Genomic DNA, 11,442 nt, shown 5'->3' on the forward strand with positions numbered 1-11,442 from the left:
ATGGCAATCATGTTATGATTATGGTTTGGCAAGCAGGTTATGGTTATGGTTTTGCAAATATAGTTTGGCAATCAGGTTATGGTTATGGTTTTTCAATTATGGTATGGCAATCATGTTATGGTTATGCTATGGCAAACAAGTTATGGTTTTGCAATTATGGTATGGCAATCATGTTATCAAGCAAGTTGTGGTTATGGTTTTGAAAATATGGAATGGAAATCACGTTATGGTTATGGTATGGCAATCAAGTTATGGTTATGGTTTTGCAATTATGTTGTGAATGTCGTAACGGTTTTTGAATCATGTTACATTTATGGTTTGAGAATCTTCTTGTCGTTATGGTTATGGTTTTCAAATCATGGTACAATTCTTGCTTGAAAATGTTCATAACGTTATACTTACGATTTTCAAGTCATGTTTAGTTATGGTTAGAAAATCTTCATGTCGTTGTGCCTATGGTTTGGGAGTCGACGTTATGGCTATGCTTTTGGAAACTTGTTATGTTTAAGCTTTTGATTTTGTGGATTTGTTATGTTTACAATTTTGCTCATCTGTACCGAATGTACCTCTCGCTCTTCAATATCAAAATGTAGGTGGAGTGCAGTTGCTTTTGCACTCTTCCTTTGGGCAGAGAGAATTGGTTCTTGGTGCTACAGTACATGCAACATTAGTTCTCAGTCCTCTGTGTCCAATTTTTTTTCCATGTTTTGGCGCCGATACAGGTGTCGGAACAAGCGCCGGAGTGACCTTCGGAACAGACACCGATATGTTCCTTGGAATAGGCGTCAATATAATTTATTTTTTTTGGTGTTGATTTCAACGGGTATATCGACGCTTATTTCATCGTATATTTCGATGAATAGAATATCGGTGTTTATAGCGATGATACAATACCGATGTTGATACCGATGCTTATACAAGGGCTTTTTATTCTTAAAACAAACTTATTGTTGTTGGTACGCGCATCGATATTTGCACGACGTGTTGTAGTGGAAGCTTGTAGACAAGGGAAATGGGTAGTTTATTGAGGCGGTAAAACCATCATCTAGGAGTTTCGAAATCCCAAACCGGCTTCTCCCCCACCTGATCCCCCTTAGGTTTTGTTCTTTTCTTTTACCCTTCGGATGGACTCTCAGTCCTTAACTGATATGTATCGAATGTCTCCACTAGGAATTGTTGTAATTATTTGTGTTGGTCCCATGGGTCATATCTAACCTCCGTGGACGATAATTCAATCTCTCTCTCTCTCTCTCTCTCTCTCTCTCTCTCTCACACACACACACACACACACACACACACACATACACACACATATAGGAGCTAGCTAAATGTAAGAGTTGTTGACATGTGTTACCAGCTTCAGAGTTCCAATCTAGAGGAGCAGAGTCTAGAGGTAAAGTTGTGCGAGCTTGCTAACACCCACAATTGCCTCCATGGCTAGTGTAGCCTAGTTGCAACTATAAAATTAGGAAAGGAGTAGAAAAACCAATGAGACATTAGTGCCCCAGAAAGGTAATTAAAAGACACTTGACATCATCATTGCACGTGTGGTTGTTTTATTGCACAATCTACTAAGTGTAGTTGGAATCAATTGGATTCAATAATTCAATTCCTTATAGGAAATTAGGAGAAGAACGTGATAAAAGTTTTCCTTTTCCTTTGATAAAAATGGTTATTGTGACACGGTAACCAAGTATTTGATCATTGTTCCCCCTCAAAAGCTTATCTTGCATTGTTGAAGCTGCAAGTGGCCATACATGAGAGGATGGTCACTCTTCGAAGAGGACTTGCCATATATTATAATCATCCGGGTATTATTGTCAATCGAGATATCGTTTATCATGCTATCATGAGAGGTTTTTATTATTGCAATTTAGGCATCATGCAAGTCAATTGGGAGGTGCGAGAGCTCAACATGTACAATATTTATGGAGGCTTGCATCCCTCATTGAATAATGCATGCCCGATTGTTACCTTTCAGAGGGTTTGCATGGGATTCAATGTGCCTTGTCTAGTATTACCTAGTGATGCTACACATTGTATTTGGCTCACATGTCATAACGACGCCCTATGGTAAATTGAGTCTCTCTCTCTCTCTCTCTCTCTCTCTCTCTCTCCCCTTCTTCTTCTTCTTCTCTTGAATCTGCAAATGCCCACTTTTCCTCTCTCCAATGACATCGGTTGCTATAATTCTCCACTTGACTACAAGTCTAGACCATTGCTCTGCTACATTGATTTGTCCATCTCACCCTGCCGCTACAGACCCAACTTGCCTACCTAGTACCAATGTTGAACCAACCATTTTTAGCCCTCTTCACTGCCTTGTCTCAACCCACGGGAAGTAACTACCATCGTAGTAGCATAACCTACATTCACCCATACGTAGTGCTGGTCTGTGAGAGGTGGAACTATAGTGTAGAGTGGGCTCTTGGGAGCAGGGGGGAGAGAGAGAGAGAGAGAGAGAGAGAGAGAGAGAGCACGTTAGCTGACTCCCTGGTTAACCTGTAGATAGCGAGGAGTAAGAGAGGAAAGAAAGAGAGAGAGCCTAGGAGCACGACGCCCGGGGCTAGCTTGTAGGCATCGTTAGAGAGAGAGAGAGAGAGAGAGAGAGAGAGAGAGAGAGAGAGAGAGATTTAATTCTCGTCCATGGAGGTCAGATATGACCCATGGGACCGAAAACAAACATTACAAGGGGTTCATCAAAGCAAAGATGACAATACATATGAATCAAGGACTGAGGGTCCATCGAGAGGGAAAAATGAAAAGAGGAAATCAAATCCTAGGGGGGTCAGCTGTGGGGAGAGTCGATTTGGGATTTTGAAATTCTTGAATGATGGCTTGACTACCTTGATAGATTGCCCATTTACCTTGTTTGCAGGCTTCGTGTACCTTCTTGAGCTCGCTTGCTTTAACTTTGAGTTGATTTGTGGTCAATTCTTCAACGATCCAGAATGTTTTTTCCTTAAGGAGGAGAGATTGGCGTAGTAGCTTTATCCGTTCTTCATTGTCCTTGAAGGTAAGGATACAATGCTCGGGTGGCACATGCCTGTGTGTGTCATTGATCCAAGAAACGGTTTCAGGCTTGATGTTGACAGGTTGAAGCATGCAATTGAGTTTGGCGATTGCTTCTTCAAGAGTGTCCTCGCTGGTGCACCATGGTGAGTGAAGTCCTCCAATCTTGACCTTAAGGCCAAGGGATTCTTGTAGTTGGCATTCTTGTAAAACTGCCTGTATCTTGGTGTCAATCTTTTTGTGTGTCGCTTCATGAACTTCTTTTATTGTCTTGACGGTCTCAGTTAGAGAGGCTTCAACACCTTGGGCTTTCGTGAGTAGTGCTTGGCTCTCTACTTCCTTCGTCTCCTCTAGCTTAAGAAAGCATTCCTTGAGTCTCTCATTTTCTCGAATGAGTTCCTGGATCTGAGCCTCGAGGGCGATAATCCTTGCTTTTTGCATCTGGTGGGATCCTTTCTTGGAGCGCCGCAAGGAAGCTCTTGCGTGAGATCAAGGTGCCAAGGGAAGACACTTAGTCTTCCTTACTACCTTTCCAAAATGGGTGGGTTTAGTAGAATCTGGATGTCTGGTTGGTTTGTTGAGGGTTTCTTAGGCCTTTAGAGGTTTGAGAGGCTACCAAAAACATACTTGATATATGTAACACTGGAGGAAAATCAGGTATGCACGGGCAACATGCACTTCTGAAGCCTTCAATGGTGTGAGACGCTATTCAAACCTTAAAGGTTTGAAATATGCAATTGATTTGAGCTATACTGAGAGGCTGCAAATCTGCGTTGTCAAGATTGTCAAGGCTGCAAATCTGTGCTGTCAAGATTGTCGAGACGTCAGATAGAAGAGTGTGCGGAGGTGATGGTGCAGAGCGAGGCTGAGCAAGGCGTCTGTTGTTGCAGGTGGACAGGGAGCGCTTGAGCGGGACTGTTTGGCTTGAGCAAGACACGACTGAGAGGTAACGTCCCCCCACAGGGCCGCGAGTTGCGCGCGCGCGCGCGCACACACACACACACAAAAAAAGAGAGAGAGAGAGAGAGAGAGAGAGAGAGAGACTATTTTTCCTTCTTTTAGTGTGGTGCAGACATACTTTCAAAGGTGAAATATTCTCTTTACCTACTTTCTAAATATTCTAAGTATGGGTTCATCATCCACGTTATTGTGCACATCTAATGTAGATACTTTGGCGATAAAAAGATTGCAAAAAGTTAGTGTGTGATGATATGTACCAACCTCTTGCACACAAGAAGTCACGGATTATACACGAGTATGTCTGTATGTATTTCTTCACATTAGAGTAAAGATTACTTGGTCGCCAAGGACGCAGAACTCAGAAGCCCGAACATCGCCATAGCCGTTCGCGTCAGAAATCTTCGACTACATGGAAGTGGGCGCTCTGCTTTTCAGCAAAAATTCTCAATGGGTGCGATTTGATTTTTCCTCAATTAGAGCTTGGGGCCGCGTTCCTCTTGAATTAGCATTAACGCCGCCGCCTTAAGAGACGCGCCTATGTCCAAAATGGGTAGCATTGATGATGTTGCCTCCCAATTGGAGGGCATGAATTTGAATGTCAAGAAGGATGCTTTGGTCCTGCTCTTCAAACATGCAAGGCGTCGTAATGGAGCAGACGAGCCCAGAACCATGCCTGACTTGGAAGGCATATGCCCTGGCTTATTGAAGATGACGATTGTTGCTCAGAAGAAGCCCTTGGAGGCTGTTCTCCTCTTCCGTAGCTGGATTCTTGCTGCCAAGGCTGTGACTGGCTTGTGGGAGGTTCGTTTGGAAGGGGGTCACTTCTTCACACCTCAGCTTTTAGAAGATGATTGTGACAATGGTGCCTTTGGTGAGTTTGTAGATAGAGAGTTAAAAGAATTGTTTCTGTGCCATCTGGCTATGCTGGAGACAGGAGAGACTGTAAACAAATGTAAGTCTGACATTGATGATCTGAGAAGAGAGCTTTTTTCAATCCAAAATAGGTTGAAGCAGAGGAATAGCATCGCATTATTTTCACAACTTACTGCTGAGAGAAGCAATGTGTCAAAGCAGCTCCATGCATTAGGAGAGCAGTTGGCAGAGTACCTTAATGCATTGAACTCTTTGAAGTCATGTATACACCATAAGTGCTTTGGACACCACAGGGACAATTACCTTGATGACATTAATGATGAGAGCCTATTATTAAGGCTTGAAAATAATTGGACTTGGCATCACTTGCACTGCTTCATAGAAAGAGAGACCCTTCGCTTTAAAGAACGCTTGCCTTTGTATGGAAAGCGCAGTGACATCCTTCAAAACATACATAATAATCAGGTATGTCGGCATCTCTTGAGTGAGCCGCGTTGCAAATATATTTTAAGGAATCCATATTTAAAAACTTATGGGAATTCTTAGCCTCTCAAGTTTATTCCCAATGGAGTATGTGTTGATGCATCATATGTTTGTGTGCATGTATGTATGTGCGTGTGTTTTGCATGTATGCACACAATATGTATGTTGCATGTATGTACGTGCGTGTGTTTGCATGTATGCATACAATATGTATGTAGAGATGAATAGATAGATTCAGACATACAATTTTCTACGTATATAGCTGTATGCACATGAGTAATGTATGCTTGTATGTGCGTATGTACGTTGCGGATGTGTGTATTTATATGCATGTTAGTGAGTATATATTCGTAGAGATGGATAAATATAGACGAATGACATATGTGAACATGTGCGTATAGTGTGTGCTTTTTTTCTCGTATGCCTATATAAATATGTGTGTCAATTTGTGTATGTGCATGCTTGTGTGTGTGTGTTGTGTCTGTATGTGATGTTGTGTCAATCATAGAGACTCTAATCGATGTACTCAACACAACTCTAGACTAGAATGCTAGCAAGATATAGTTGATGTACTCGGACGCAAAGATCCAGACTATAATGACTTGCTAAAATTTGTGATTTATCATATTCATGGCGTGCATGTAGGTATGTCTAGATTCAGGCTTACATGTATATTTATGTATGATTGTATACATTTATGCACATCAATTGTACATAGACACGCATGCACATACATTTGTATGTAATATGCATATTCTTATTTGTACATGCGCGCGCGCGCGTGTGTGTGTGTGCACGTACATTTGTGTGAAAAAACAGTGAGCATTTGTCAGCTGGTATGTTGTAGTATTTGGTCCATAGTATGCAAGATGGAATTGATGGTTGTATTCTCTTGTGAAGGACTACCTTGAGTCTATAATGTCTACTTTTGTGAATTTGGGGTTTTGGTACATTGATACATGAATACATTTATCTATGTCTGTATGTATATGCTATGTCCCACCCACCCACTTATAAAAAGCATGCATATATTCACTTGCAGACATGTTTTTGTATTTGTACATATATTTGTAAGAGTGTGAGTGTGAGTGTGTATGTGTGCATGTACGTACATCAGCTGAAATTTTCATTGTAAGTTACGCACTAATATTGTAATTAGTCAGGCATTGCAGGTGGTGGTGCTAAGTGTAAATATATGCACATGCTTGTGTATAAACTGAAGAGGACATGGTTAGTTCTCCTGTAATCAGTTAGGTATTGCAGGTGGTGGTGCTGAGTGGAGAGACTGGTTCAGGGAAAAGCACGCAGCTTGCTCAATATATAGTAGATGCAGGGCTTATAAAAGAAGGGGCTTCTGTGGTCTGCACCCAACCTCGAAGAGTTGCTGTCATGACTCTCTTTGATCGTGTGACTGAAGAATCGAGAGGATGCTGTGCACATGACCCTCTTGTTGGCTCTCTAGTTTGTGCTTCACATCGAATGGAGCAGTATCCAAAGATTATGTTCGTGACAGACCATGTCCTTCTACAGCTGTGCCTTGAGGATGAGCTTCTGAGTCAGTTTGAATGTGTTTTGGTTGATGAAGCTCACGAACGCAGTCTCAGCACGGATCTTCTTTTGGCAATGCTGAAACGATGTCTAACTCAGAGGCCTGATTTGAAGGTTGTCATCATGTCAGCCACAGCTGATACAGAGCTTCTGTCAACCTATTTTGGTGGCTGTGTGATGTATCATGTTGTAGGGAGAAGTTTTCCTGTTGAATTCATTTATTCGACAGAGGAGGATCATAACGAGAACGCTGACAGTAGCTTTCGCCGTTCAGGTGACGGTCAGCATGTTTTAGAGGTTGTACAGACAGTTAACACCATCATTTCTCATTCTGGGGAAGGAGATGTGCTTGCATTCCTCACTTCTCAAGCAGAAGTTGAATGGGCTTGTAGCCAGCACTATGGGTCAAATACCTTGATCCTCCCTTTACATGGTAGGTTGCAGGCTTCAGAACAGCAGCGTGTTTTCATTACTCCCCCTCATGGGATGAGAAAGGTAGTCTTTGCAACAAATGTAGCCGAGACTTCTCTCACAATCCCTGGCATCAAGTTCGTTGTGGACTGTGGGTTGGCAAAGGAAAGCTGCATAGATCCAAAAAGTGGGATGAATGTTCTGAAAATTTGCCAAATTGACAAGAGTGCAGCCATGCAGCGTGCTGGTCGTGCTGGCCGGACGCAGCCAGGCGTTTGCTATCGACTTTATAGTAGGGCCGTTTTTGATGCAATGGTGCCACATAGAGTGCCAGAGATATTGCGTGTGCATTTGGGAGTTGCTATCTTAAAGCTAACTGCTCTTGGTGTTCAGAAGATTGAGGCGTTTGACTTTATTGACTCACCATGTCCAGCAGCAATCTGCCTGGCAGTTGAGAACCTGAGTCAATTGGGAGCTATTGCTACAACAGGAGGGAAGATTCACCTGACCTCCTTGGGATGGAAAATAGTTAAATTGGGTGTGGATCCTTGCTTAGGTTTTATTGCATTAAAGAGTCTTTCAGAAGGCGTAGGAAGGGAGGGTATAGTAATTGCAGGGCTTCTTTCTTGCTCTGGCAGTATCTTTTTCAGAGCAGGATCTGAGGAGGACAAGCTAAGGTCTGATTGTCTGAAGATGAGATTTTGCCATCCTGATGGTGATATCTTCACCTTACTTTGTGTGTATAAGGAGTGGGACAGGGTACCAAAACCCTTTCGTAACAAGTGGTGTGCACAAAATAGCATCAATGCGAAGTCCATGCGTAGGTGTCAAGATTTTATTGAAGAGTTGAAGGGCTCACTGAAAAGAGAGTTACAGACTGAACCGCCTTGTCATTGGATCTGGTCGGAGATGAATGGTGAAAATCATTGGGGTGTGATTCTGAGAAAGATCTTGTTATCCTCTATGCCTAAGAATGTGGCTGTGTTTTCAGGGCATGAAGGCACAGGTTATGACGTAGTTTCCATTCGGAAGCAAGCTTATTTGCATCCATCTTCATCATGCTTGGTGTTTGGCCAATCTCCCATCTGGGTTGTTTTTGGAAATTTATTGTGCACTACTCGTGAATTCTTGACTTCAATTACTGTTGTGGAGCCTCAGTGGCTGTCAGAGATCAATCTCTCTCCTCCTTATGACATTATAGCCTTGGAATCCAACCGGCTGCATAAAGTGATCATTTCAGATCTCAGCCGGCATCTGTTGACTAGATTATGCGGAAAGGCAAACAAGTCCTTGAAGCTTCTAACAAACAAGATCCTTCAAGGCAGCTACCAGAGATGTTGTTTGGAAGCAGATTACGAGAAAGAAGAATTACAAATTTACACTACTTTGGGTCTCATGAAAAGGGCAGAACAGCTGGTGAAAGAAGCTATTGCACAAGAGAAGAAATGGTTAAACTCTGAATGCATTGAGAAATGCATTTTCCGGGCTCTACCTGGAAGAAGCTCGCCTGCCATTCTATTCGGGGCGGGTGCCGAAATCAAGGAGGTGATTATGCAGGGAGAATTTGTGACTGTTGAGGTCTCAAATGTAGGTAGTGAGATTGAAGATCATGAGGTCTTTAAGATGTTTGATATGTGTGACGAAGGGGTGGCTGGATTTTGCAGAAATGGTCTGCCTGAGAACAGCAACAGAAAGTGGGGAACAGTGACCTTCAACTCTCGAAAGGGGGCCACAGAGGCTGTTTCTCATTTACATAATGCTAATATTGGAAAGTGCCGTATTGAGGTGAGGCCCTTTTTCCCTCATAATCCACATGAAGGATCGAGACCTTTTATTCCAGTCATCAAAGCAACACTGACATGGCCTCGTCGCCAGACATCAGGGCTTGCTATCGTCCGCTGTAAAACAGAGCAGGACCAGCTTTTGGTGGTTACTCGGTGTTGTGGGATGCTGATCCATGGATCACACATTTTGTGCAAACCAGATCGCAAGGGTGGGCGCACAGAAGCTTTCGTGTATGGTTTAGGTACAGAGGTCACAGAGGCAGAGCTTTTACAAGGTTTGCAACAATCCTCTGGTTGTGTTTTGGAGAATGTACACTTGCTTCGGCATCCTGCTAGAGATCAGCCTAGTGTTGAAGCTTGCAGAGAAGCATTGGAGCAGGAAATCCAGCGTTTTGTTCCAATAACGAAGTTCCAAGCTATTGTACTTGGCCAACACGCTGAATATTTTACCAAAGCTGTCGTTAGGTTTGATGAAAGCGAGCATGAAAATGCAGCTAGGGCCATTGCTCACCTGGAAGGTCGTACCTTGTCGATTTGCCAGTCTTGGCAGACAATATCTTGTCAGAATACGTTCTTCAGCTCTGTAAGCTGCTCAAGGGCTATGTATTCTGTTCTGAAGGAAGATATTAACGATCTGATGGTAGCACTGAAGCAACAGACAGAGGATGTAGAGATGACCTTGATGACTAGGGATGGTAAAGGTGGTTGCTTTGTAAAAATTTCTGCTGGCAGTCTACGTACGGCAGCTGTTTGTAAGTCTGCCTTTGAAAGGCTGCTGGAAGGGACCTTGCTGGGAGAGGGACTTGATGGCGAGGCTGATCTGAGGCTCGTCTTCACTAGAGAAGGGATTCAAATTGCTCGGTCTGTGGAGCTGCAAACCAGAACTTACATAGTATGTGATAAGCGTAGTCAAGTGGTAAAGATATTCGGATCTGCTGAGAGGCGAGACAGGGCACGAAGCAGGCTAATCAAGAACTTATCTCAGCTTAGAGAAAGGAAGAATTGTCATGAGATTGAACTACGGGGTGGTGGCAGGCCGTATGGTCTAATGCGTGAAATAGTGAGGAAATTTGGAGTGGACTTAGTTGGACTCAGAAAATTGGTCACAGGTGGATTCTTGAGTCTGGATCAGAGGCGTCATATTTTACTGGTGCATGGGTCCAGGGAGAATATGTTGATGGTTAATGAAAAGATTGAAGAGGTAGAAAGCTTATTGAGGGGATTACAAGTCGATACGATTATTGAGTTGGTCAGCTGCCAGGATTGCAGTATCTGTTTTTGTGAAGTAGAGGACAAATATAGCTTGGTTGGATGTGGGCATGGCTTCTGCCGTGCATGTGTTAGGGAACAGATTCTCTCTGCAATTCGACATAGGGAAGGCTTTCCATTGACATGTGCATATCCTGGATGCTCCCAGAAGCTACTGCTCCTCGACTTAGAGGCGCTATTGACAGCTGATCAGCAGGATGAGCTTCAAAAGGCTTCAATCTGTGCATTTGTTGCTTCGAATAAGGGAAAGTACAAGTTTTGCATCACTCCCGACTGTCCGTCTGTTTATCGGGTTATGGATAAGAGCAAACTATTCACCTGTGGTGCATGTGCTGTCCGCCTTTGCATGAGCTGCAATAGGGAATTTCATCTTGGTCTAAGCTGCCAGGAGTATGAAGTGTTCAAGCAGGATCCAGACTTGTCTCTCAAATCATGGCGACGTGGTAAACAGCATGTCAAGTGCTGCCCGTCATGTGGAAGTACTATTGAGAAAGTGGATGGTTGTAACCATGTACTGTGCAACTGCAAGGCACATTTATGCTGGCTATGCCTCAGTTCCTTTCATAGTAGTGAGGACTGCTATTCTCACTTGCAGAGTATACATGGTGGATACATCTAATCTCATGTTCAAGATTGTGGACACTTTACAGCTAACAATTCTATATTGGCTTAGTAGTTACGGAGTCTCAGCAGAGAGCAATCTGTGATGGCATTTATTTTGCGGCCGTACATTTAAATGCTGTAAACAGAGTACTGGCTTTGTTTTGTACACTCGTGCAGTTATCCTTAGTAGTAAATTTGTAAGGAAACTTGTATGGAAAAACGAGGTTATTTTGTTAAATTTTGTATCGAAGAGGTTTTGGGTCAGCATGTCATATGCCAACCATGACGAGCGTGGTTTTGCTCATTGTGGAAATTGGATTTTGCATGTTTAAAGGCTATAGCATTTATTTGCCTTAACCAAGCTATGCATAGTGGAGCTGATGGTTGTATTGGCTTCTGGATAGCTACCTTGAGTTAGCTTCAGCTTGCCTGTTCAAATGAATCTAAGATTTTCCAATAGTAGACAAAGTTACAGAGTTCTTCCTAAGAGAAATTTGCC

The 11,442-nt window shown here is 43.0% G+C and overlaps 1 protein-coding gene across 1 annotated transcript; it reads left to right on the forward strand.

Moving 5' to 3' along the window:
• The first annotated feature begins 3,047 nt into the window (after nt 1-3,047).
• LOC147454286 (ATP-dependent RNA helicase DEAH12, chloroplastic-like) lies at nt 3,048-11,207 on the forward strand. Its single transcript, XM_086516309.1, has 3 exons — nt 3,048-3,958; nt 4,179-5,310; nt 6,592-11,207. The coding sequence occupies exons 2-3, from the start codon at nt 4,510-4,512 to the stop codon at nt 10,957-10,959; spliced, it is 5,169 nt and encodes a 1,722-aa protein (XP_086372435.1). The 5' UTR covers nt 3,048-3,958; nt 4,179-4,509; the 3' UTR covers nt 10,960-11,207.
• Nucleotides 11,208-11,442: the final 235 nt, after the last annotated feature.

Source organism: Adiantum capillus-veneris, chromosome 7 (genome assembly GCF_014529385.1).
Source record: "Adiantum capillus-veneris isolate H3 chromosome 7, ASM1452938v2, whole genome shotgun sequence".
Taxonomy (NCBI): Eukaryota; Viridiplantae; Streptophyta; class Polypodiopsida; order Polypodiales; family Pteridaceae; genus Adiantum; species Adiantum capillus-veneris.

Excerpts from the sequence above, each read along its gene's own strand:
- LOC147454286 (XM_086516309.1), top strand. The coding sequence starts at position 4,510 with ATGTCCAAAATGGGTAGCATTGATGATGTTGCCTCCCAATTGGAGGGC. Across the intron at positions 5,311-6,591 it reads AAAACATACATAATAATCAG|GTGGTGGTGCTGAGTGGAGA; the intron begins GTATGTCGGCAT and ends TAGGTATTGCAG.